General features: G+C 61.7%; 1 protein-coding gene across 2 annotated transcripts; it reads left to right on the forward strand.

The window, feature by feature from the left end:
• Window positions 1–298: 298 nt before the first annotated feature.
• LIMK1 (LIM domain kinase 1) lies at window positions 299–25,483 on the forward strand. Of its 2 annotated transcripts, XM_044234004.1 has the most exons (16): window positions 299–444; window positions 2,187–2,283; window positions 8,743–8,881; window positions 9,102–9,211; window positions 10,286–10,492; window positions 15,063–15,168; window positions 15,259–15,425; window positions 16,368–16,551; window positions 17,306–17,392; window positions 17,703–17,834; window positions 19,212–19,271; window positions 19,535–19,600; window positions 22,734–22,890; window positions 24,320–24,375; window positions 24,609–24,766; window positions 24,870–25,483. In XM_044234004.1, the coding sequence occupies exons 1-16, from the start codon at window positions 390–392 to the stop codon at window positions 25,030–25,032; spliced, it is 1,944 nt and encodes a 647-aa protein (XP_044089939.1). In that variant the 5' UTR covers window positions 299–389; the 3' UTR covers window positions 25,033–25,483. The 2 variants fall into 2 exon arrangements, with proteins under 2 accessions (XP_044089939.1, XP_044089938.1); XM_044234003.1 differs by lacking the exons at window positions 299–444; window positions 2,187–2,283 and adding an exon at window positions 5,137–5,706.
• The last annotated feature ends 343 nt before the right edge of the window (window positions 25,484–25,826 follow it).

Consider the following 25,826-nt stretch of genomic DNA (forward strand, 5'->3'; position numbering starts at 1 on the left):
GCCTCGCGGCGCCCAGCCGGGACTTGGCGCTCGGGCCGAGATGAATGAAAGGGCGGGGCGGGGCGCCGCCGGGGGCGCGGGGCGGGGCCGCGCAGGGCAGTTCGGCCGCTCGCCCGCGCCCCGCCCCGCCCCCGTGCCGCAGCTCCAGGCCCCGCCCCGGCCCGCCCCTCCGCTCCGTCCCCAGGCCGCCGCGGCGCGGAGCCGGTGCCCGAGCCGGTGTCCGAGAGGCGGCGGCGGCGGCGGCGCCGGGAGCCCCGAGCCCACCCCGGCCCGGCCCGCGCTCTCCGCCTCCGCCTCCCGGGCCGGCGGCGGCGGCGGCTGCGGGCGGGCTCGCGGGGCCCGGGCCGCCCCCAGCCCCAGCCCGCCGGGCCCCGCCCCCCGCCGAGTGCATGAGGTTGACGCTACTTTGTTGCACCTGGAGGGAAGAACGTATGGGAGAGGAAGGTGCGCGGGCCGCGGGGCGCGGGGCGGGGGCCGGGAGGGGCGCCCACCGGGGCCGAGCGGGCGGGGGCGTCGTGCCGGGGCAGCCGGGGCCCGGGGGGTGGGGGGAGCGGGCGGCCGGGAGGGGGCCGGGCCCGGCGACCGCGGAGGCCGGGTCTGCCGCGAGGCCGCGCCCCTGCCTTCTCTGGGCTGAGCTCGCCCTTCCCGAGCCCTCCGGCCCCTCCCTGACACGCTCCCACCCCGTTTCCCCCCGCTCGGCTCGGGCTGGGCCCCTCCTCCCTTTCATCCCCGCCTCCCCCTCCCCCGACCGACGACCACCCGGGAGGAGTCCCAGGCGCTGCCGGGCCGGCCCCGGCCTCCCTCCGCGTGCTCTGCCCACCCGGGTACTCGCACTGGGGCCACCCCCTTATCCTGTCTCTAAGCCGGCGGGGAAGAAAGGGTCTGGGAAAGCCGCAGCCCTGGGTCCGTGCCGCCCGCCCAGCTCCTTGACCTTGAGACGGGGGTGGGGGCTACGTGCCAGGCCTCAGTTTCCTCGTCTTTACGATTGGGGGCTGGGTACTCGGCCCCCGGTACTGGTGGTTGGGGCCGGGTTGAGAAGCCTCCTCCAGGGAGCCGTCGGCGGCCCTATCCGGGGGCTCCACCCCCTCTCCCTGCACCAAACCCAGTGCCTGCCATCCGTCGTGGCTGGGAAGATGACTCTCATTCTAGTCTCCTCTTCAGCCCCTTTCCCCTTCCTGGGGCCCAAGGACTGGCTTGCCCGACAGTTAGGGAATGAAGACCTCGGAGACTCCCTCCCTGGTGTCCCCTGGGGGTTTCCCCAGCAGCCATCACAGAGGCTCACCTGGTCCAATCCAGGTCCCATTGATGCCAACTCCTCCAGCCCGCCCTTCCGTAGGGCTCCTGCCAGCCGTCCCCAGGCCCTTGAAGGCCTACTTGGAGCAAGAGTCCCCCCTCCCTACCTTTTGGTCCCTGCATCCTCACAGAGGGCCAGGCTGTGGCCTGGGAGCCTGGCTGTATGACAGGCCTGCCCCCTCCAGGACTCAGTCTCCTCATCTGTACAATGGGGACGAGTAGGTTTGGGGGGGGTCCTCCAGGGCCCACCCAGCTCCAAGGATACCAGGCCCTAGAATGACTAAGCACGCCTAATGGCCGGCTTGAAGAGGCACCAGGCGTCCCCAAAGCAGGTGTCTTCAAGTGCCCCGCTCTACAGCCCCAGGCCCTCAGAGGCCAAGGCACAGCTGAAACTCAGATGAGGCCAGCACCTCTGGGCTTCCTGTCTTTCTCCTCTTCTAGAGGCTTCAGCTCTGGATACACCGTCCCAGCCCTGTCCAGTCCCTGCCCTTTTGAAGCTTCCTCTTTCTGGACAGCCAGGGGAGGAAAGAGGCCGTGACAGAGGAGTGTCGCCTGCTGCCTTATCTCTAAATGCTGCCTCTTGCTTTCTCCGCTTTGACCTTGCTAAACAGGAGTCGGGGCAGGAGAACGCTGTTGCTGGAGAGTGGACATCCTGTCCTCCTCTTCAGTTGACAAATAGGGAAACTGAGGCCCGCAGAGGCCTAGCAAGTTAGCCAAGGTCTCAGCGAGACTCTCGGACCCACATCCTTTCTCCTTCTGCTGGGCACAGCATCTGGGTGCTCTGCGTACGGGCAGGAGAAGGTGCCGGGTCCCCGTGGGGTGGGCCGGGCAGGCCGGACCTGCACCAGACCGCGCCTCCCAAGAGGGGCTGCTGACTGCCTGTGTCCTTGCAGGAAGTGAGCTGCCCGTGTGTGCGAGCTGCGGCCAAAGGATCTATGACGGCCAGTACCTCCAGGCCCTGAGTGCTGACTGGCACGCAGACTGCTTCCGGTAAGCCAGGCTGGGGGTGGTGGGGGTGCCCCGAGCAAAACCTGCCAGCGACCAGAGGCCGGCTCAGCAGTCCGGGAGACCTGGCTAGTCCCTCTGGCACCGTCTCCAGCAAGTCTGTGGCCTGTTTCCCCACCTGTAAAATGAGGCACGGGGTCCCCAGGGGCCTTTCTGTTTTGTCATCCTAGATCTCTTAGGAGAGAAGGGAAACCTGCATTTCCCCGCGTATTACTGAGGCCTTCTGGCACCTAGGCAGGGGGAGGCCATGGAGGGCAGTGTGCCCCTGCCTACGGGGTGTTCACACTCCAGAGAAGGAGGGAGGATACAACCCAGGCCCCAGGCTAGTTGTGAACGGGCACAGCCCAATAAGGCCAGCCCCTTCCTCCAGGAAGCAGCTCCAAGCGTCAGAGAGCAAGGTCAGGGCTGTGGCCAAGCACGGGGGACCCAAACGTGGCCCAGTCCCCCAGCAGGACCATCCTGAGAGGCAGGTGCAGGGGATAGCCTTAGGGTTAGCCGTAGGGCCGGAACCGGGGTCTCAGAGACGTGAGGCATGCTGCGCGGGGAAGTATGGCAGGAAGCAGTTCCAGGCGGTACGTCTCCCGGCAGGCGGCAGGGGTGGAGGGTGACAAGACAGGGCCAGTCGGTGAAGAGCAGGGTTGGGGTGGGAAGGCATCGACCACCCGCTACAGGGTTTTATTTCCGCCAGCAGGAACCTCTGACAAGTTTTGTCTATTTGTTTTTTCTTTAAGAACAACGTCCAACATTTTCTGCAACTTAGCAAGGGCCTGGCATCCTTCTAAGGACTTTGTCTAATTAGATACTGTGTTGTCTCCATTACTGGGGACACAGATGTTAATTCTCTTGACCAGTCACACAGCCAGCAATGATTCTGGCTGATGAGGCCAGAGAAGAGGCAGGCACGGGGCCCAGGGCTCCCGATCAGGGGTTCACAAAGGGGCCTTTGGGGACAAAGAGGGCTCTGGATAGCTGGAGAAAGCCACACGCACAGACAGAAATGGGAAGAGCTCATCTGGTTCGAAAAGAGCGAGCGGGGGAGGAAGGTTGGGATCAGCCTGTAGCAGGACCCCAAGGCCAAGATAAGGCCCTTCCAAGGGCACTAGGGCGTCAGCCAAGGGTTTGCAGAAAGCAGGGGAGGGACGTGGGCGGAAGTCCTAGTGAAAAATGCCATCCCAGTGGGCAGATGGCGGTGACTTGGCAGGGAAGGGACTTCACAGTAGTTCAGGGATCTCAGCTCATAAGGCCTGACCTAGGACAGTGACGACAAATGGAGAGAGGGGACAGTTCCCGCTAGCAATCGCATTAGCCACTGTCTATCTGGCGTTTTTGACTTTCCCCTTGACCCTGAACCCCAGGTTTGAACTGCGCCGGTCTGCTTTCACGCATCTTTACCGTATGATACCATAGATGTCTTCTCTCTGTGATTTTCTTAGTAACGTTTTCTCCAGCTTGCTTTGCTGTAAGAATACGGTAGGTGCTCCGTGTAACATAGGAAACCCGTGTTAATTGACTGTTGATGTTACGGGGAAGCCTTCCGGGCACCAGCAGGCCAGGAATAGTGAAGTTTGGGGGAGTTGAAAGTTACTCATGGGTTTGTGGCTGTTGGTGCCCCTAACTCTGGCATCGTTTGAGGGCCAGCTGGATGGCATGAAGCCCTCACCATCCCCCTGTGAAGTACCGTGACTTGTGCATTTACACACGACCCCGGGCTAGAGCCTGTGTCGGCCTCGCCCCAAGTCACTGCAGAGGTGAAGAGGTGAGGGGCACGGGAGTGGGGACTGGGAATAGCAGGGGAGCGTCTGAAGCCACCTGGGCTTTTGCCCTGGGTGCTGGGGAGCGTGGCGCTCCTTCAGCTCCCTGGGAACCACGGCAGCGGGCTGATTCCGAACTGTGCCCAGCCACGTCGAATTGAGATGCAGCAGGCCATCCGGGATGGCAGGGCCCGGCCCAGAGCTGGTGAGGTGCTTTGAGACCCCTCAGAGGCGGGAAGGCTGGAGAGGCAGCTCCTGCGGGGCCAGGATGCTGAGATGGTGGGCCGGATTCAGGACGGGGCCGAGGAATCCGGAGGAACTTTGGGGACCCCTGTCCTGAGAGTGGGGAGGGAGGTGGAATTTGGGGAGACACAGGGAATGCGGCCATGGAAGCCACAACAGGAAGCAGGGGGGTGGGGTGGGCAGGGGACAGGATCTGGCTTTGGAGGGGTCCCTGCCCAGTGACCAGAAGGAGTCAGGCCTGTGTCAGGGAAGAGGAAGAACCATGTGCCGCCGTCCCTGGTGTGGTGGGGGTACAGGCTCCCACCACGGAAGCAGCCCCACAGGCAGTAAGAACCACGGCATCAGCATTCTGGCCTCCACACGTGCTCCTGGCCCAGTGATCGGCACTTCTCCCAATGGCCCCCAGACCTGAGCCAGGCCAGTGGTGTCCTCACCGCTGTGACAGTTAGGAAGCTCTGTCTGAGAGGAATCACCACGTGCCCAAGTCCCAAGGCCACCCAGCAGCTGGGCTCTGGACTCTTCTTGCTTTGTCCCTAGGAGCCTCTCGGGACCATGACGTGGGGCTGCCACCAGCTCCCGGGCCCCGAGTTCCTTGCCATGGGAGAGTTGCACAGGCCCATCGCCTGCCTCTGGCATTAGCACAGGGGGTCACTGTCCCCACAGGGCCCACTCCTTTCTCCGTTCTAGCTGTCCCACCTCCTGTGGGCCCGACCTCCCAGGAGGTCACGGCCAGACGGAATGGTCCAAGCATTGCTCAGGTCCAGCTGCTGGCTGGAAAGAGTCCATTCCAGAAGCCAGCAGCCCTCCAGCCCTGGGGCCCCGCCGTAGCTCCGGTGACATCTTGGAGGCTGGGTGGGCTGCGCCCCCAGCGAGTAGGGGTGAGCACACAGCGGGCACGCAGTTCAGAGCCCGGGCCAGGGTGTGGTCTCCCCCTCTCCAGGGGACCTTTCAGGCAGGGAGGACAGACCATCCGTGGAAGTCAACCTCTGTCCCCTTGGGAGCAACACCGGAAGAAGCAGCTGCTTTGGGGCTTGTCCCTGTCCCCAGGGAGTCCTGAGCCTCCCTTGGTCCAGCCAGAGGCTAAGGGGCCTAAAGGGCGCTCTCCGAGGTGCACAGGGCTGAGGGCGGAGTGGGGGCTCCCCGCCTCCCTGCCTGCACCAGCAGAAGGCCCCCCAACGGCTTCCTGTTGTGGGCCTGGACCAAGTCCTCCTCAGCCTCCTCAGCCGCAGCCCTGCAGCCTCCTCCCCCACCATGTGGCTGCTCTGGCCCCACCCTCTGACCCTCTGCGGCCTCCAATCCTGAGGGCCTGGAGTAGGATGGGGAAGCAGCTGGCCGGCCCACCCCCCCCCCACGCTGCACCCCTGCTGCAAGGGATGCTGGCCCTGAGAAGAAGCCGCTTCCTCAGAGGAGCCAAGTAAGTACAAATCCCCCTGCCCAACCCAGCCCACACCTCAGGCTGGGTGCCTGGTCTGAGTGCCCCCTGGGGCCAAGGCCACCCTGTGGGGCAGACCTACCTGGGATCGGGCAGCTCCGGGGGCAGGAGAACTGAAACTCCTTGGTCACTGTTGGCCGCCTGTTGGGGGAGGCAGGCCGGCGGCTGCTGAGCCTTCCTCTGGCCCTTTGGTCCGGTCTCCCCGTGAAGCTGGTCCTCGGGCTGTTTTTTTCTTCACCCCTGGTGTCCAGGGATGCGGCCCTGGTGGAAGGGCATCCCTGGAAGGGAGGGACCTGTGCCTGCCCGCCTGCCTTCCAGCAGTTCCTCTGTCCGGCCCGGGGCCTTCTCTGCCGCCCTCAGTGCCTGGTGCTCCCTCCTTGACATCCCTGCTGGAGGCAGCAGCAGGGGTGGGGTGCCCTTAAGAGCCCCCCCCCTTCCGTGCCCCTTCGCCAACCCCTGCTCTGGCTGGTGGCCAGATACTGGCCTGAGAGGTGAAGGGATGGACAGGGCCAGGGGCTCCTCTGTGCCTTCCACATGCAGAGGTCCACTGAGGCCCTGAGTGCCAGCCCCAAGCTGCTCCCCTGTCCGAGGTGGAGACCCCCTCTGCAGGGGCGGTCTGGGATGCTCGGGGCGGACCCTCTCCAGGTTCAGTGTTCTGCAGGAACCACTTCCCATTCTCTCTGGGTCCAGCATTCATGGACTTCTGGCATGGGACCTCAGAGAGCCCTCGGGGTGATGGCAGAGAGAGGGGGTGCCGGCCAGGGCTGGGGATGGAGGCTGCATGGGGGGCACTCCAGCCAGGTGACTGAGTGGGCTTCAAGGAAGTGGTGACCAGGGAGCTGAATAGGGTCCCAGTCCTTGGGGGAGTCAGCACCCCATCTTCCGGGGGGCGACTACAGTGAGGAATGTTAGTGCGGGAGTGTAGGAGCTGGCCGGCTGGAGAGGAACATTCTCCTCCGCCAGAGGCGGGGCCCTGCTTCCTGCAGCCCGGCAGCCCGCAGTGAGGGGGAGACTAATGTGGTGACATTGCTGTGACGCGCCGAGCGTCTAGCCGGTGGAAGGGCAAAGTGAATCACTCGCGGATGGCACAGGGCGCGGGCGGTGGGGGAGCCTCGCCAAGGTCACGGTGCGGGGCGCGCGCCCGCCTCTTTGCTGAGCCGGCTCCTCCGCTGCGCACCTTCTCGCCAGGCTGGGGCCCCTAAGGGCGTGCACTGGGGATCCCCCTCCTCCAGGGCGGCCTCCTTCCAGGCCCCATGCCTTCCATGCCCCTTCGCCCACCCCGCAGTGAGATGCGCCCCCTAAGGGCGCCGGGGCTGGGTGTGCGGGGGCAGGAAGGGCTGGGGATGACGTCATGGCTCCCGGCCAGCGTTGCTTCCGCTGCCTCCTCTCTCGTCCCAGGGCGGTCTCCGGAGGCCTTCCCTCCCCCACTCTCAACTTTCCTAGGGGGAGCTCATTGGACCCCCCCCCTTCCTGGGTGCACCCCCACCCAGGTGCATCTGCACCCAGGCGCTTTGTGCCTTCTCCTCCCCAACCCTCAGCCCCCGGTCTGTGGTCCCCCAGCCCCTCCCCTCAGGCTCCCAGACAATGGGGAACTGGCTGGATCCTCTTAAAGGGACAGTGTCCCACCAGCTCTCTGGGTTGCCGCCCTCTCCCCCCTCTTCATCTGCCATTGCTAAAGAGCATCAGTGAGTGAGGTCACGCCATCAGAGGGCTGGCTGCAGAGACTGACGGTTCTCTGCCCTGCCGGGGACCGGGCGGTCTCACTCAGTTCCCGGTCTTTCCTACCCTCCTCTCCTGGATTGTTTCCTTACTGGGACTGAGCTCTGAGCCTGGTCCCCTGTCCCTGCATGACCTTGGCACGTGACCCAGCATGCTTAGAGAGCAGTGGAGGAGCCGGGCAGATTCTCTACTCACTGCAGACTCTGGCCCAGACGTACCTGTGCAGCCAGGACCCTCCATCAGGCTCTCCAAAACCCAGCGTGGCTCCTGGCTCTTGGGACATCATGTATTTCTGCGGTTGCTTGTCCTGACTTAGCTGAGCCCCTGATCCCCATCCAGTTCACTTGGGTGGAAGGAAACCAGGCATGTAGGTCCAGTTCCTGGCCTGTGGGATAACACAGGGAAGGAAGCAGAAAGCTTCCTCATTTCTCCCCAGGTCCTTTAAGGAGCCCCAGCTGGGCCTGTCCTGTATCCCCTCCTGGCAAAGCAGGAGGTCCCAGCCTTGATGACTGCACATCTGGGTGTCATACCTACGGTGTGACTTCTCCTCTGAAAGCGGGGGCGGGCGCTGGGGTCCTGGTTGAGCAGGGTTGAGCCGGCCCAGGCTGTGCCCCCTTCTTGGGACCTCAGCACCCAAGTGCTGGATGAGATCTAGGAACCAGGGAGCTCCTCTGTCTTCAGTGATGCTGGCTGGGGTCTGGCAAGCTACAGTCTTGCCTTATATCATAGTGGAACAGGGAGGAGCTTTGCTTGGGGTTGTGGCACCCATCCCATGACCTTCAGCTGTCTCGAGCCTCCAGAATTCATCTGCCTCATGGTGGCCAGTGTGGATTAAGTACATTGAGCCCAGACAGTGGGCAGGTGCCGGCTTTTGGTAGTTCTCCACAGCTCCCCCCAGGTCACGGCCATCTGCATCAGCCCCACCCGAGTCCTGCCAGGTTCCATTTCCCCCTCCACCGGACTGGTGAGCCCAAGAGCAAGTCATTTGCCTTCCCTGGGCCATCTCCTTTGCAAGACAAGGGACAGGAGCTCAGAAGTGAAGAGCACTTCTCACCCTGGGGCTGGCAGGTTGGCCAGGTGATCTGGTGCTCTGGAGGCAGAACGGCCATGGGTGGTTGTGCAGGCTGTGCACTGCACAGAGGCTTCCGGCTGAAGCCATCCCAGACTCCACCTGCTGAGCCCTGGGCCCTAGCACACACTGCTTCTGCCCAAGGAAGGTGGCCCTTTTTCTCCTTCTTACAGGGGCACCTGCTGTTGGGGAAAGGGGCCAGACTGAGTCCCTGTGCCTCTCCCTCCCAGGTGTTGTGAGTGCAGTGCCGCCCTTTCACACCAGTACTATGAGAAGGATGGGCAGCTCTTCTGCAAGAGAGACTACTGGGCCCGCTATGGAGAGTCCTGCCACGGGTGCTCAGAGCACATCACCAAGGGACTGGTCATGGTAAGCGCCCTCTCTGGTTCTCCTTTTCGCTGGTTCGGATTCTGCCCCCTACCCCCTGGCCCTCTGAGCCTCTTGGTCTGTCTGTGCGTCTCTGGAACCAGCATCCTAGAGCCAGCCAGCCAGGCCCCCAAAGTTGGCTTGGGGCTGCCCTTCCGAGGGGAGGAGCCAGAGGGGCGGAAGGGGCTGCTGAGCTGGGTTGTCTCCACCACCCCCCTGCCAGGTGGCCGGGGAGCTGAAGTACCACCCCGAGTGCTTCATCTGCCTCACGTGCGGGACCTTCATCGGTGACGGGGACACCTACACGCTCGTGGAGCACTCCAAGCTGTACTGGTGAGTGCCCAGGCCCCCTCCAAGCCCGGGGTGCCCGCCCCATTCCGAGCCTCCCGCGCCAGCATCCTTTCCCTCCCCACGTGGGGCAGGTGTGAGGACAAGTTCGGTGTAGAAGTCACCGAGAGGACGAGAGGACGTGGGAGTCACAGGGAGGACACGCCCCACCCCCGACACCCACTCTCCCACGTCACGGGGGTGCAGTTCTGGTACGCACCCCACAAGCTCGGCCCAGCCCGCAATTGACCCCGAGTTCAGGGGTTTTGATCAAGGCTGCAGATCCTCCTGTATGAGGACCAGCCAGCAGAAGCGACGCAAAGAGCAGAGTTGGAGGGGTCCCCAAATGTGGAGTTTCCATGCGTCCCCTGCACCTCAAAATCAGGACGTGTGATGCCCCCACCTGCCTGGACCTCACCAGAGTTTTTATTGGGGTCTCATTATGTAGGCACCATTGGTTGAGGCATTGGGCACGTGATCGAGCCTTACTCTTCCACTGCCCACCCTCGCTGCCGCCTCCAAGGTCGGGCTGGGTCACAGGCCCCCCTCTCCCCCCACCGTCTAGTCTCGTGGTTGGTTTTTTCCTGGTGACTGCCGCCCACCCTGAGTCATCTGTTAACACAAGCTCAGGTATGGGCTGAGGGACACTTACATTCCAAAGATTCGGAGCCTCTTTCCCAGGAACCAGGACAGAGACCAGACCAATTCTTTATTCAACGGTGCTGATCAAGCTGGATTCCCCGGGCAGCATGGCTTAGTCTCAAATGGGCTTTTAATGACTTCCTCCTGAACTGGATTCATCCCCCGGCCTTTTCCTGGCCGGCTCACAAGCATGACAGCGGTAGACGAGCCCAGAATGACCGAGGGGGCAGGGGCTGGGCTGGACATGCTCAGTTCCTGCTCTGGGCCTGTGGGGCAGTTACGACCCTCTGGCCCCTCCTGCCCTGGGGAGCCGGAGGTGGGGAGGAGAGAAGAGCCTGGGGCGGGGTTAGAGCCTGGGGAGGCAGCGGTGATGCTGGTAGCTGTCCTCACACCCTTTTCTTCCCCTTCTTGGGTCCCTGCCATCCGTGGCCCTCGCAGTGGGCACTGCTACTACCAGACCGTGGTGACCCCCGTCATCGAGCAGATTCTGCCCGACTCCCCCGGCTCCCGCCTGCCCCACACAGTTACCCTCGTATCCATCCCGGCCTCGGCTCATGGCAGACGTGGCCTCTCCGTCTCCATCGACCCCCCACACGGCCCGCCGGGCTGCAGCACGGAGCACTCCCACACCGTCCGGGTCCAGGGGTGAGTCTGGCTATGCCCGTGGGTGCTCTGGATGGAGGGGGGGGGCGGGCTCTAGGGCTGGGAAGCATTTGGGCACACACAGAACCCAGCTCTGACAACCTGGTATGCCACATCCTTGGTCCTCTCATTCCTTTAAAAACCATGATCAGCATTAGATAAAATATTTAAAACTTCTTTAGTCCGTGTGTCACCCAACAAGAAAGGGGAGTAACCAAGTCAAGGACGATGGATGCAGGGAGTCCAGGACAGACAGCAGAACCCCCGAAGACAGCCATGCCCTGAGGCCCAATTGAAATTGAGGCAACTTAAGCTTCAGTTTTTAAGTCCTTTCATGGCTGGGCCTCTGGAAGCCCTGACTGGCTCCAGAAAGCCAGTCCCATTAGACAACTCTTCCTCCATTAAGCTGAGATCCCAGAGGGCTCTCGGGGTAAGGATGAATGAGAGACAGACCACACCTTCCATCAGTCCCCCACTCCCAGAACCGAAAGATAAACTGATTGGAGCCTGAATGGAAGGGGAGGGGGAAATCTCCCAGAATTCATGAACTTGGGTTTGCAAACCAAATTCGTAGGCCTGGATGGCTCAGAAACTCCTAAGTCTCCACGGTACAAGTTTCAAGTGCTTCCCCACTAGCAGTGTTTCCAGTCCCTGAAAGAATCAGATGCAGGTCCTTTCACTGAGTTTCCTGAGCTAAGTGTCCCAAGGAAGATGAGCAGTTAGTTGCACGAAGAATCATTGAATGCATACGGAGGCGGGGCGTGTAAGGAAGAGCCAGCCGAAACAACAGGAAGGAGAACCAGACCTACAGAACCTCCGGGGACCGGGACGATTGGACACAATACAAAATCATTACGTTCCATGTGCTGTAATCAGTAAGAGAAATTTGGAAGAAATGAACAAAGAGCGAATAAATTCCAAGTAAATGGAAAAGAATCAAACGGAACCCCTAGGCACGAAATAACAGAAACCTCAATGCAAGGTTTTTTGTTTTTTGTTTTTTAAAGATTTTATTTATTTATTCGACAGAGAGAGATCACAGTAGGCAGAGAGGCAGGCAGAGAGAGAGGAAGGGAAGCAGGCCCCTGCCGAGCAGAGAGCCCGATGCGGGACTCAATCCCAGGACCCTGAGATCATGACCTGAGCCGAAGGCAGTGGCTTAACCCACTGAGTCACCCAGGCGCCCCCCTCAATGCAAGGTTTTTAACGGTGGGGTAGGGCTTTAAGCTACTGAAGGGAGAGGCAGAGACCAACAGGATGAAAGCTGCGAAAGAGAGGTTAGGACCCGTGGAGGACAGAGGTTAGGACATAGGGAAGCCATTTGGGGTTCCAGGAGAAGCCCGAGACGGTGGGAGGGAGGTGGTGTTTGAAGATAACAGTGGCTGAGAACATCCTAGAACTATACCAATCCACAGACCTCCAGCCCAGTAAATCCCAAGCAGAACAAAAAGAAATCCAGCCGTGGGTCACACGATCCAGTGGAACTACTGCGCCCGAGGTGAAAGAGAAGTTCTTAGAAGTGGCCACAGAGCCTGGGTGGCTCAGTCGGTTGAGCGTCTGAGTCTGGATTTCCACTCAGGTCATGATTTCAGGGTGGTGAGATGGAGCCCCGCGGCGGCCTCCGTGCTGAATGCGGAGGCTTCCTGGAAGTCTCTCCCTCCCTCTCCCCCTGCTCACAAGCACCCTCGCTCTCAAAAAACATAAAAATAAAAAATGTCGCCATAGAAAATAGACATCTTCAAAGAGGGGCCACTGATTTCTCCACAGAAACCGGGGAAGCTAGAAAGAAGCAGAATGATGTGTTCGATGCCCTGAGCCAAAAATAACCATCAGCCTAAGATTCTGTCCTTGGTGAAAGTAGTCTTCAAGAAGGGGGGAGAAAAAAACGTGTTCAGGCTGACAGGATTCAGGGAACCAAGATCAGCGATGAGCAGGTCATTCCTAACCAGGGTTCTAAAGGATGTGGAAAAGGTGTGAAACGCAAGAAGGCAGATAAAGGAGCCAGCAGAGTTGGCCAGCCTGCTGTGTGACGCCAAGCAGCCCCCTGCCCTCTCTGGGCTTTGTACAGAGAGGCAGTTGGACACCTTGGAGCCTTCTAAGATGTCTCCTGGGCGTTGATGGACTCCTTGAGAAGTAACTAGTGGGCCTGGGTGCCAAGTGCCAGCTTCTGTGGCACCACCACGAGGCATGGGTCAGGAGGGGGAAGGCGCCGAGCACAGGATGTGTCCGGTCTTAACCTTGCCGCTGCCTGCCCCCCGCCCCGCGCCCCGTGAACGCCAGCCAGGCCAGCAGCTGCCTCGTCTACAGCAGCGGGCAGACAGACTGGTGAGAGCTGGGGGAACTCCCAGACCAGCTGGTCTCTGGAAGCCAGGCAGGATTTTAGGAACAGAAAGCCAAGGAACGGCACTCCTCCTGCCTCCCTCTCGCCGGCGGAGCCTCCGCCAGCCGGCAGCTGCTTTCCCGGCGATTTCGGCCCAGACCACCACGCCCCTCGGAGGAGCCGCCCTGCCTGCCCAGAGGCTGCTGACCGGATTTACCTGTTTGTTTTAAGCCAGCCCCGTGGACCCCTTCGCTTTTTGTCCGGCAGCATCGGAAGGAAAGTTTCCTGAGTCTGTGCCCCAGCCCCCTGCCGCCGTAGCAGGAGATCAAGGGGAGGCAGGGAGGCTGAGGGATATACTTCGAAGACCGCATCCACGAGAAGACTGTATCGACGAAATAGACTTACTTCCAAGTTTTTATCTGGAAATTTTCAAGTTTACAGGATGTTCACTAATGTAACTTTTTGGCAGGGGGGAGGCACATTTAGGGTATGCGTTTTCTACATATGCGTATGTGTACATTGGAATGGTTTATATTCACACGTACACATACGTACACGTTACTGTTATTTACTAAGTGGCTTGAGATTCCGTTCCAAGCTCTATTGGCCCTTCTGCCCCCACTAGACACCTGACATTGTTCTACAAACAAGGGCGCTCTCCTGCCTAATTACTGACCGTGTCTCATCGCAGTTACGACGCTGAAGAAATTGAGCACCGACATGATCCTTGGATCCACTGGCCAGCCCACGTTCACGTTTTACCGGTTTTCTCAACACCACCGCTAGGGCCGCTTCCCTCCACCCAGCCTCCAGCCCAAGACCATACGTGGCGCTGAACCCGCGTGTCCCTTTCCATCTCTGAATCTGTGACAGTCCTCAGCTTTTCGTCGTCCTCCGTGAGCTGGACATTTACAAAGAGGACGGGCCAGCAGTTAAGCAGAACTCCCTCCGTCCGGGTCTGGCTGTCTTGCTCTGACCACTTCATCAGACTCAGGTTATGGGTTTTAACCTGATGCAGCGTCGTCGTGATGCCGTGTCCTTCCTGCGGCCGCCGACCTGACCCACAAAGTCAGTAAAGCCCACCGTTGATTCCTCGGTCAGAAGTACAGTCCTCTGCTATCCAGGATATTTTTTTTCCCTTTGAAACATAACCAATAAGTCATTTGTGAGATTTGAGTCTGTAAACCTCCTGCCCTCAGCAGCCTTTCCCCAGATGGTCTGGGCACCCGTGCAGGATTCTTGGCTGTCTCGCTTCCTCCTGCGAAGGCTACACCCTGGTGGTCCCCAAGTGTCTTCTTCCTCTCGCACGAATGACTTGGCTTTCCAGGGTAAGGGAGAGCTTCTCCCCCGTGTGAGACTATACTCTTGATGATGGAGAACTTTTACGAACCTTTTTCTTTTTCTTTTTTTTTTTATTTTTGAGAGAGTGAACACATACATGTGCACAAGGAGGGGGCAGGGGCCGAGGCAGGGAGAGAATCCCAAGCAGGCTCCACGCTCCGCATGGAACCGACGCAGGACTCGATCTCACGACCCTGAGATGATCCATGACCCGTGCGGAAACCGAGTTGGACGCTTAACCAAGTGCTCCACCCAGCCGCCCCCTTAGGAACCTTTTTTCCTAAAGTCCCCGGTCTCCTTTCCGTCCCACTGCCTACCCCTTCCCCATCTCAGGGCAGAGACCAAGTGAACATCCCTTAAAAAAGCTTGCGTGAGGACAAAATGAAAACAAGGTAGCCAAGGGGTTCAGAGAAGCAGATAAATGTGGCAAACTGGCCGTTTCACGGGTCCAAGCGTGGGTGCTGTCCTGCCTCCACCCTGCGGCTGTGGCTCAGGGTAGGCTCCCGGCCCCTCCCTCTGAGTCTGCGGGAGGAGAAGCCTCTGCTTCATCTCAAGGGGCCGGTTTGGGACTCAGGAAGCCGATGGTTCCAGACCCGCAGGGGACTCCTCCTGGGGCACTCGTCTGCCTGAAACACACCAGACAGTTGGAAGGATCAATCTGAGCCTCCGGGACTAGAGCAGCAAATCCCCACTTCCCCCCGCTTTCACAGGCACAGCCAACAACCGGCGTCAGTGACAGAATTCTTTCCCCCAAACCAGTACTGCCGATCTAGGCCGCTGCCATCGGTCAGGCATGCCACAGAGAAAGTCGCTTCCTCCTCACCCCGGTCTGATCCCCTCGGCCTTGGTTTCCCATCAGGGCTCCGGGGGACAGGCAGGCAGGGGTCTGACTACTCCTCTCTCTACCCCCAGGGTGGACCCAGGCTGCATGAGCCCAGACGTAAAGAATTCCATCCACGTCGGAGACCGGATCCTGGAAATCAATGGCACGCCCATCCGGAATGTGCCTCTGGATGAGGTACGGGTCCCGGGTCCCAGGTCCCGTGAGCAGGGTCGGGGCTCCTCCCCCGCCTCGGACTCAACCCATCTGCCCACCCGCTCTCCCCAGATTGACCTGCTGATCCAGGAAACCAGCCGCCTGCTGCAGCTCACCCTCGAGCACGACCCCCACGACACACTGGGCCATGGGCCGGGGCCTGAGCCCAGCCCCCTGAGCTCCCCAACTCCCACTCCCAGTGGGGAGGTGGGCAGCTCTACACGGCAGAAGCCTGTCCTGTAAGTCAGCCCCGCGCCTTGTAACTGGAAACCAGGTCTCGAGGGGTGGGGCCTGGTCCCTGTTCTCGAGTCTCCCCTAATCTGGTGGCCGAGTGTGCCTTGCAGAAAAGCAGGCCAGTGGGGGGTGCAGAGGGCTAAGACAGGAGAAGGGTCATGAGAGGTGGGAGAGGGGCACAGCTGCCCCGGCTGGGGGTTACGGAGTGCTCTGGGGGGGACCAGCACCCTGGCTTCAGGGAGGATAGACAGCTCAGGACAATGGGAGCATCGAATGTCTTTGGGCAGGGGTGGGCCCCCTGAAGGGAGTGTTCTAGAGATCGCGCTGGTTCCCTGCGCACCAGGTGCCCGAGCCCAGAGATGGCTCACAGGGCCACGGCAGGGGCCCAGACCGGAGGTGCCAGGAGCCCCAAACTCTCTCGAAGGGAGGGGGAGCACGAGGAAGAAACCCAAAAGTAGCCTGGGTCCTCACAGCACACACCGTGAGGCCTGCTCAAGACTCCGGGCAAAGATTTTGGGGGAAGGGGCACCTCCTGGGGAAATCACATGTACTCTGAGACGTGGTGGTGGGGAAGGGCTGTGGTTCCTGCTTGTCTGAGTTTGCCTAGAGTCCTCGCTGGCCCGGGGAGCCACTCACACGGCGGGGCTACAGCACCCGGCCAGGCTATCTGGCTCCATACCCCAGGGCCTGGCGCCTGAATGCTCGGAGATGAAGCCCCTGACCTCGGGTCCCCCAGCAGAGAAGGCCGAGGGCAGACGGTGCTGCATAGCAGGCCTAGGACAGGGCCCTGGGTGCCGGGTCAGGATGGGGCGAGGGCCATACGACCACCCAGGGGGGCCGACTGCGTGCACGGGCATGGATGGGAGCGTGGCAGGCAGGAGGGGTCGGGGCTGAGGCCTGGAGCCTGCGTGCCCCGGGGACACTGAGCCCCGCGTGCACCTTCCCAGGAGGAGCTACAGCATCGACAGGTCTCCGGGAGCCGGCTCCCTGAGCTCCCCGGCCTCCCAGCGCAAGGACCTGGGGCGCTCCGAGTCCCTGCGCGTGGTCTGCCGGCCACACCGCATCTTCCGGCCGTCGGACCTCATCCACGGGGAGGTGCTGGGCAAGGGCTGCTTTGGCCAGGCCATCAAGGTACGGGGTACACCTGTGCAGGGATGGGGGGGCGGTCCTGGTGAGACCTGTCCGTCCTTCTGCCTCCCTCCACTGCCTCCAGGAACGCACAGTGGAAGGGTCACCCAGCTTCCAGACTCCCTGGCCCGTACTCTCATCCGGCTGGGCTTCCCTGACCTGGTTAGTGGGGGGGGGGGGTACCACTTCAGGGAGACCCAGAACTTTATGTGGAGGATGTGGTTGGAAGATGGGGGGTGGGATCCAGAAGGGTCCTTCCCCAGGCCCTGCACTGAGCCTGAGGCCAACCCCAACTGCTTACCCCTTCCCACACCCTCTCAGTAGAAACCCTTGGCTCTGATGTCCCCTGACTATGACAGGGCTGGAAGGTTCAGGATCATGCAGACGGTGCCCTGTGCCTGGTCCCCACCCCAGGGGACGGGAGTCTCTGGTAGAGCCGCCAGTCGACCTCCCAGCGGAGCCGAGGAAAGAGGGCTGGGCTCTGGGTCGGGCCGTGCTGGGCCTGAACCCCAGCCACCCGCTTTCCCTCCTGCTGGGTGACCTCGGGCTCTCAGGAAGCCTCATCCGTGAGGCAGTCGATAAGTCCCGGCCGCCCCTCAGGGGTTGGGGACATCCCCTGAAGTGCCCATGAAAAGCTTCAAGCCGGGTGTGTCCGTCTCCCCTGCAGTTTTGGGGAGCAGCTGGGCCTCCTGCACGGCAGGCAGAGAGCAGAGCCTCTGTCGGTGCTGAGTCTCCGTGCCTCGGTGTCCCCACACAGGTGACGCACCGGGAGACGGGCGAGGTGATGGTAATGAAGGAGCTGATCCGGTTCGACGAAGAGACCCAGAGGACATTCCTCAAGGAGGTCGGCAAGTGGCCCCGCCCCCCCCACCCCAGACTGCTCTTCCCCCCCTTCTCTGAGGGGGCGGCACGGGGTTCTGGGAGGATGGGACGCTCCAGCCACACGCTGGAAGAAGAGAAAGTGTCTCCCCGGGAGAGCGAGGCGGGCAAGGGCATCGCTGGGGGGTGGGCGCGGCCCTCGCAGACCTCACGGGGACCAGACGGGTGGGCACTCTTCCACCTCCGGGACGGGTGGGGGTCTCTGGCGGGGCAGCGGGGGGAGAGGGACCGGGGCAGAGCCCCAGGCCTAGCCTGTCTGGCCCCCCCTCCACCAGGTGAAGGTCATGAGATGCCTGGAGCACCCCAACGTGCTCAAGTTCATCGGGGTGCTCTATAAGGACAAGAGGCTCAACTTCATCACCGAGTACATCAAGGGGGGCACCCTCCGGGGCATCATCAAGAGCATGGTGAGCGTCGAGATCCCGCCCGCTCCCCACCCCACCCCCGCCACCAGCACGGCGGGCCCTGGGCGGGCGGCTGCTCTCTGGGCCCCCCCAGCCCCTTCAGTGATTCTGAATCACACAGGGAGACAGGGAGCCGCCCACTCCCACCTAAAGCGGAGGTCTGGAGCGGGCAGCAGCTCCTCCGAGCGGACACAAGGGCTGTTTCAGGGTGGCCATCCTGTGGACCCCCGGCCTGACCCCACCCAGGCCCTGGGTAGCCGGACCCAGCCTTACCTGTCTGGGCTGCGGGTGGAACCCCTCAGGAGAGGCACCTTTGTGCTGTCCCCATGGGGGGCTTTTTTACTATGTACTAGGTTCTGTGAAATTTGGAACTTAATCTTTAAGGGCTTGGAGAAAAATTGCAAATCCAAACTGAAAACAGATTTGGGGAGGAGCAGGTAGCACCCCGGTGCTCGCAGATGGCGCCCCACCTTGGTGTCCCCCCCCACCCCCCGAGACCGAGCGGTCCTGCTCCCTGGATGCCTCCCCCTCCTCAGGCTGGGTCCCTGCAGGCCAGGCCCCTAACAGGTGCACCTTCCTGGAAAGGGTGCTCTGGTCAAGTTCAGTTTGGAAATGCCGAGCTACACGCTCTGGGGCTTCCTCACGGCACACCCGTCTTTGATACACCCCAATGTCCTCACCCACCAACGCGAGGTCCCCGGCGGTGGGGAGAACCAAGCATTTCCCCGGAGGATCTGAGCCCAGAGCCCTGTTCACTGGTGCCCTGTAGGCATTCTCATTGGGCACGTCTGTCTGCCCTTACAGGAAAGCAGGTTCAGATTTTCGAAAAACCTGAAAGAACAGGATTGTGTTGAAGATAGAAGATGGTGTTTTTTTTTTTTCCTCCAAAGAGCGGGGTCGGGAGTCATAGAGGAGTATTCCCCGCTTTGTGTTTGAAATCCCATAGTGGAGAATGATGTGGCTTTTCTTGTCATTGTTTGTTTTGTTTTTTTTTTTTTTTTAAAGATTTTATTTAGGTATTTGACAGAGAGACATCACAAGTAGGCAGAGAGGCAGGCAGGGTGGGGGGGAAGCAGGCTCCCCGCTGAGCAGAGCCCGATGCAGGGCTCGATCCCAGGACCCCGAGATCATGACCTGAGCTGAAAGCAGAGGCTTAATCCACTGAGCCACCCAGGCGCCCTGAGAGTGATGTTTTCAAGTTATCCAGACACTCCCCTTCGATGTGGACAGACGTGGGTGCCAGAGAGAGTGGGGAGGGGGCAGTCACGGGACTCGCCAGGACGCTCGCTGCCCTGGCTGATCTCTCTCACCCGACCGTTCCGCCGCCGTGGCCCCGTTGGCCCATCCTGGCCCTTCTCCCCCATCTCCCCCCGCCCACAGGACAGCCAGTACCCGTGGAGTCAGAGGGTGAGCTTTGCCAAGGACATCGCTTCAGGGATGGTGAGTGGGCTCGGGGGGGGTTGTGGGCTGGGTGAGCTAACCCCACTTGTACCAAAACTCTGTCCCACTAACCTAACTCTTTACTGGAAGGTCAGAGGCAGAAGCTGTCGGAAAGCTCTGAGACCAAGCAGAGGGCATCAGCTGGGGTGGGAGGAGCACCCCTCCCTCGTCTGAGTGGGGGGAGCCTCTGGGGAGCCAGGGCCGGGCTGGGCTGGGCTCCCTGGGCACAGCAGCCCCCTGACCTCCATGCCCCCTGCCCCCAGGCCTACCTTCACTCCATGAATATCATCCACCGGGACCTCAACTCCCACAACTGCCTGGTCCGGGAGGTGAGCAGCCTGGGCCCCGGGGAGGGAGACACCCACCCCCCACCCTGCATACTCCTGGCCTCGGGAGGCCTTGCAGGGACGGGGATCCTGGCTTGCCTCCTCCACTCCTCCTCTGGCTCACGGGGAAGCAGTGCCAGGCCTCCGCCAGACCCGGTGCGGCCATCTGCTTGGACCGTGGCTCCCGGTTGTTGGGAGGCTCTGATAAACGGATAAAGGAGAAAGTGACGGGTAACCCGTGACGGCTCGTGAGCGCGGCTGTCGCCAGAACAGCCCACGGCACAGCGACTGGGCCTGCTGCACGCAGCACGAACAGCCCCGAATCTGGAGGGAGGCCTGGGCGCGTGGGTGGGCGTGGCCTGTGGGTGGGCGTGGTCAGGGCCGGCTTCCCAGAGGCTGGGGGGTGGGGGGGGCACACACTGAAGTCGGGAAGTGGGAGTTGCGGAGGGGCTGCGAGCCCAGGGTCTGAGAGGTGGGGATGGAGGGGACCATAGGCAGTGGGGGGTGCCCAGCTAGAGACGGGGCTCCCTCGTTTCCTGGGGCTGCCATCCCAGAGAACCACAGCCTGGATGTGGCCGAAAAGCACAGGGTTCGGGAAGCAAAAAGTCCCAAAACCAGGTGCTGACAAGGTGGGCTCCTCCTGGAGACTCTGGGGGAGGATCTGTCCCGTGCTTCTCTCGCGGCTCCGGAGGCTGCTGGCACTCCCTGGCACTCCTTGGCCGGCAGCCACATCATTCCAGCCTCTGCCGGAGACTGACTTCCCACGGTGTGTCCTCGTCTTACAAAGACAGCAGGCCCTGGATTTAGGGACCCCTCCCCCCGAGCTAGTATAATCTCATCTGAACTGGTAGCGTCTGCAGAAGTCCCGTGTCCAAACACAGTCGCTCTGAGGTTCTTTTTTTTTTTTTTTTTTTTAAGATTTTATTTATTTATTTGACAGACAGAGATCACAAGTAGGCAGAGAGGCAGGTAGAGAGAGAGAGGAGGAAGCAGGCTTCCTGCTGAGCAGAGAGCCGGATGCGGGACTCGATCCCAGGACCCTGAGATCATGACCTGAGCTGAAGGCAGCGGCTTAACCCACTGAGCCACCCAGGCGCCCCCAGTCGCTCTGAGGTTCTAAGTGAGGTTCTAATTTGGAGAAGGAAACTCTTCATCCCACTAGGCAGGTTGAGATCCAGGCTTGGAGGAGGCAGTTTCTCCAGGCAGGTGTTGGCTGAATGAACTCAGCACAAGAAGGGTTACCGGCAGTATGACATTGGGGAACCGATGAGCTGGTCGCTGTAGAGTCCGCGCGGTTGAGGGGCAGGGGCGGGTGTCTCAGCCCACTGGGAATTTCCCAGAGGCTCTGGGGCCGCCTGGACTCAAAAAAGCGGCAGAAAGCAGAGCACGGAGGTGGGCGGGGCTGTGTCCACGGGACTCACACTGCCCCTGCTGGTGATGAGCGTCACTGCAGGCCTGAGCCCGTGTGGCGTGCAGGGCCTGGAGAGGGTGACCTGTCACAGCCGCCACCGGCAGCAGGGGGCATCCCTTGAGGATGAGGATCTGATGCGAGTTGTGAGCTCCCCGGCCGCCATCCCCAGAATCCATCTCCGCACAAAGCAGAACTTCTGCCCACCATCTGGGGCCTCAGAATCCATTGGTCACCCTTGGCTGGTCATCCTTAGCTGTTTCCCATCTGGGCGGCTGCTGTATCATTAGTCCCTGGGGGGCCCCTCAAAAGTGGAGGCCTGAACAGAGGGATGGGGCTGGAAGCAGCCCTTGAACGATCCTGGCGGACCCTGCCTGTGCTCAGCCCCTCCCTTGCTTGCTGTCCTTGTACAGTGTCCTCTAGGCAGCTGTCCACATTCATGTCACACCTAGAGGCGACACAGAGTCTTTCTCTTAAGAGTTAGCCTGGTCTGCCTTCAGCTCAGGTCATGGTCACCGGGTTCTGGGATCGAGCCCCGCATTGGTCTCTCTGCTCAGCACGGAGCCTGCTTCCCCCTCTCTCTCTGCCTGCCTCTCTGCCTGCTTGTGATCTCTGTGTCAAATAAATAAATAGAATCTTTAAAAAAAAAAAAAAAAAAGAGCCTGGTCCTAAGCCCTCCCGGCTGGGGCCCTGCGGCCTCCCACTCCGGGCCCACTCCTCAGCGTCCGGGCACCATGGCCAATCCTGGTGCTGGCACAGAGGATCTGTTAGAGGACCTCCCCAGCCCCCTGATTTGTCACCGGTGCCCTGGGGTGCCCCCCAGCCCTTCAGGGGGCCCCTTCCCTGGTTTTCCGTCTTTTTTTTTTTTTAATTTTTCTTTTTTTTAAGATTTTATTTATTTATTTGTCAGAGACAAAGGGAGAGAGAGCAAGCACAGGCAGACAGAGAGGCAGGCAGAGGCAGAGAGAGAAGCAGGCTCCCTGCCGAGCAAGGAGCCCGATGTGGGACTCGATCCCAGAACCCTGGGATCATGACCTGAGCCAAAGGCAGCTGCTTAACCAACTGAGCCACTCAGGCGTCCCTCCATCTTTTTTTTTTTTTTAGATTTTATTTATTTGACAAAGAAAGAGATCACAAGCAGGTAGAGAGGCAGGCGGTTGGGGCCAGGGGGAAGCAGTCTCGCCACTGAGCAGGGAGCCCGATGCCGGGCTCAGTCCCAGGACCCTGGGATCATGACCCGAGCCAAAGGCAGAGGCCCAACGACTGAGCCACCCAGGCGCCCCCTGATTTTCCATCCTGAGGGGTAGACACAGCAGTCAGCATCTCCACTCCGCAGGGTTCCGGGCGTACAGGGGCTCCTACAAACCTGAAACAGTGGAGCTGACCGGCTGGATGGCCTCGGGCAGCTTTCTTAACCTCTCTGGGCCTAAGTAATAGCCTGTGTGAAGTGGGTGTGAAGATAACCTCCCCAGATTGCTGGAAGGAGGAGTAAGAGACAAAGCTGTCCCTGGCAGAGCAGAGGACCTGGGTCTTGAAGGGGAGTCACCACTGTCCCCACACAGCCCGGCGGCCCTGGCACCCTGATGGGGCGGGCACAGCACTCCCAGGCCCCCAGGAGTCTGAGGCACGTCCTCGGAGCCGGCTAGGGACCGGTCCCAACCGGGCGTGGGGTGGGCTGGTGGTGCCGGGAGCCTGTTCCAGCGTGGCCCTGCTTCCTCATCGCCCTAGAACAAGAACGTGGTGGTGGCCGACTTCGGGCTGGCCCGGCTCATGGTGGAAGAGAAGACACAGCCCGCGGACCTGCGAAGCCTCAAGAAGCCAGACCGCAAGAAGCGATACACGGTGGTGGGTAACCCGTACTGGATGGCGCCCGAGATGATCAACGGTGAGTGGGCGGCCCCCCGGTCCCCGGCCTCCGCTTCCTCCCCTCGGCTCCCTCCTCGCCTCCCGTGACCCGTCCCCTGTCCCGCTGTAACAGATCGCCCCCCCGCGTGGCTTGGAGACCAAGTTACCATCTAGTCCCAGGAGTGGGAAGTCCGCGTCGGTCTCGGGTGTCAGCTGGGCCGGGTTCCTTCTGGAGGCTCAAGGGGAGAACCCCTTTCCCTTCTGGCCTCTACAGGCTGCCTCCGTCCCTTGGCCCGAGAGGCCCCTTCTCCGACAAAGGCTAGGACCCTGGTCCCTTCTCTGACCTCTGTGTCCGTTGTCAGGTCTCCTTCCATGCCTGCGTCCCTCGTAAGGACCTTTGTGGTTGTACCGTCCTCTGTCCACGCCCAGATCCTCAGCTTAATCAAACGAGCATATCCCACGCAAGGCGACATCTCCACAGGGCCCAGGGAGTAGGTGGTGGGGCCCCTCTCCTGCTCCATTTCTTTTTGGTCAGGCCCGTCACCCAGTGCCCCACGTGTGGCCACAGGGCATGCTATAAAGCCCCTGCGCGGGCAGGTGCACACACGGGGTCGGGGCGGCCAGGGGATGGGGCCCCCTTGGCGCCAGCACTGCCCACATCCCGGCCCGCTGGCAGCCTGCAAGACAGGGCTCGCTCCCTACCTTTAAGGGGGTCTGTGAGCATCCACTGAGGAGCTGAGGCTTGTAAACTAGTGAGAATCGGACACGGGGGAGCAGCCGTACGGGTCGTTAACGTCACGTGGTAGACAGTTGCACGCCCCACGTCACAGCTGAAGAACCCAAGCCTCAGAGAGCCTGTGCCCACCCCCGGGGCTGCCGTCAACAGACTTCCACCAGCTGGCCGGCTTAAACAACAGAAATGAATTCTCTCATAGTTCTGGAAACCCAAAGTCGGAAATTCAGGAGAGCCATGGGCCCTCCAGGGATCTGAGGGGAGAACCCACTCCTGGCTGCCGGGGGCTGCCTCGGGCTTGTGGCCCCCGCCGCCTCTCCTGTCTCCTCTTCCTCCTGAGACCCTCATAACGGTGCTTAGAGCCCACCCAGATAACCCAGGATTCTCTCGTTTCCAGGTCCTTAGCAATCATATGGTCAAAGACCTTTTTTCTAAGAGAGCAGGGGTCACCCATCCCGGGGGTATGACATGGATATATTTCAAGGCCACCACGTGGTCCGTGACTTGCCTAAAGTCACAGCTGGTCAGTGGTCGAGCTGGGTCTGGAACCCCCTGCCCAGGGCTCTCATTCTCATCCCCCAAAGGTTTGCTCAGACCTGGTGGGGTCAGGGGTCAGGGGAGTAAGGGGGCAGAGCCTAAGCCCTGGTCCCGTGGACACCGCTAGCGTCTCCTCTTGGCCCCGGCCGCCTGGTCCCTGAGCCGGCCTCGCCTGCTGACAGCCGGTCTCTCCACCCAGGCCGCAGCTACGACGAGAAGGTGGACGTGTTTTCCTTTGGAATCGTCCTGTGCGAGGTAGGTCCAGGGGCGGGCGGCGGGCGGCATCAGGCTTGGTGGCTCGGGTCCACCCCCCGACACTCCCAGGCCGCGGGCTGGAAGTCTGCAGGGGCCGCCCACAGCAGCTATACCCCTGGGGGAGTGTGGTGGCCTGGCACCTGCTCCCAGCCACCGGGACACCCCCCCCACCCCCCCGCCCCGGCCAAGCCCTCCACCACCCTGGGTAACTGCTGGGCCTTGGCGCCGGACAGATCATTGGGCGGGTGAACGCGGACCCCGACTACCTGCCCCGCACCATGGACTTCGGCCTCAATGTGCGAGGCTTCCTGGACCGTTACTGCCCCCCGAACTGCCCGCCGAGCTTCTTCCCCATCACCGTGCGCTGCTGCGATCTGGACCCTGAGAAGAGGTCAGTGTAGCCTGGGCTCCCCAGGGAGGGGCAGCCCTGGGGGGGGGCTGTCCCCTCCAGGGCAGAACCCAAAATCCCCCCCACCCCCGCCTGCCCCCCCCAGGCCCTCCTTCGGGAAGCTGGAGCAGTGGCTGGAGACCCTCCGCATGCACCTGGCCGGCCACCTGCCGCTGGGCCCGCAGCTGGAGCAACTGGACAAGGGCTTCTGGGAGACCTATCGGCGTGGCGAGAGCGGCCTGCCCGCGCACCCCGAGGTCCCCGACTGAACCCGGCCCACCCAGCGTCCCCACCCCCACCGCCGGCACCACGCTCTTCTGCAGGTCCTGGCGGGGTGCGGAGCCCCCAGCTGGGTGGCAGGCCCCCATACTCCTCCCTGGCGCCGGGCCCTGCCTTGCCTTCTCCTCCCCCGCGGGCCAGGGCCCGGGAGCCGGCCCGGCAGCGCACACACAGTCACCTCGCCCTGCCTTACCTCCGCCGCGGTGGGGCCGCCCCCTCTCGCTTCTCCTTGCATGAGCCGGAGGGCCCGCGTGAGTCCCGCCCCATCCTGCACCCTTCCGCGCCCCCCCCAGCCGTCCTGTGCACCCCCCACCCGCCTGCAGCGCCTCTGAGGCTGGACTGGTAGACGCCTCCCACCGCCTGGGTAGGCAGGGGAGGGCGCGGAGTGAGGGAGAGGCCACACTGCTGGGGTGCGTCGCCCCCGGGGGGGGGGGTGTCTCGTGCCCCCGGGGGGGTGTCTCGTAGCCGGAGGGATCGATACTTACCCAAACCCCCCGAACGCGGAGAGGTCTGCCCCTGCAGGATGGAAACCCCCCGGTCGCTCAGCCGCAGGCCTCTCTTAGCTTTGGGTCTCTTCGTTTCTTTCTTGAAGCCACTTTAGTGAAAGCAGGTACCAGGCCTCAGGGTGAAGGGAGGGTCTGCTGGGGGACAGGGGAGTCGGGGCCCCGGGTCAGAGCTGCCGGGCGGAGCCACAGAGGGACGCTGGGCAGAGCAGACGAGGCAGGTGTCCACCAGCATCCCCGCCCCCCGCAGTTCATCTCAGTAACCCCCCCCCGGGGGGGGG

Source organism: Neovison vison, chromosome 14 (genome assembly GCF_020171115.1).
Source record: "Neovison vison isolate M4711 chromosome 14, ASM_NN_V1, whole genome shotgun sequence".
In the NCBI taxonomy this organism is placed as follows: domain Eukaryota; kingdom Metazoa; phylum Chordata; class Mammalia; order Carnivora; family Mustelidae; genus Neogale; species Neogale vison.

Excerpts from the sequence above, each read along its gene's own strand:
- LIMK1 (XM_044234004.1), top strand. The coding sequence starts at position 390 with ATGAGGTTGACGCTACTTTGTTGCACCTGGAGGGAAGAACGTATGGGA. Across the intron at positions 445-2,186 it reads AGAACGTATGGGAGAGGAAG|GAAGTGAGCTGCCCGTGTGT; the intron begins GTGCGCGGGCCG and ends GTGTCCTTGCAG. Across the intron at positions 24,376-24,608 it reads TTGGAATCGTCCTGTGCGAG|ATCATTGGGCGGGTGAACGC; the intron begins GTAGGTCCAGGG and ends GGCGCCGGACAG.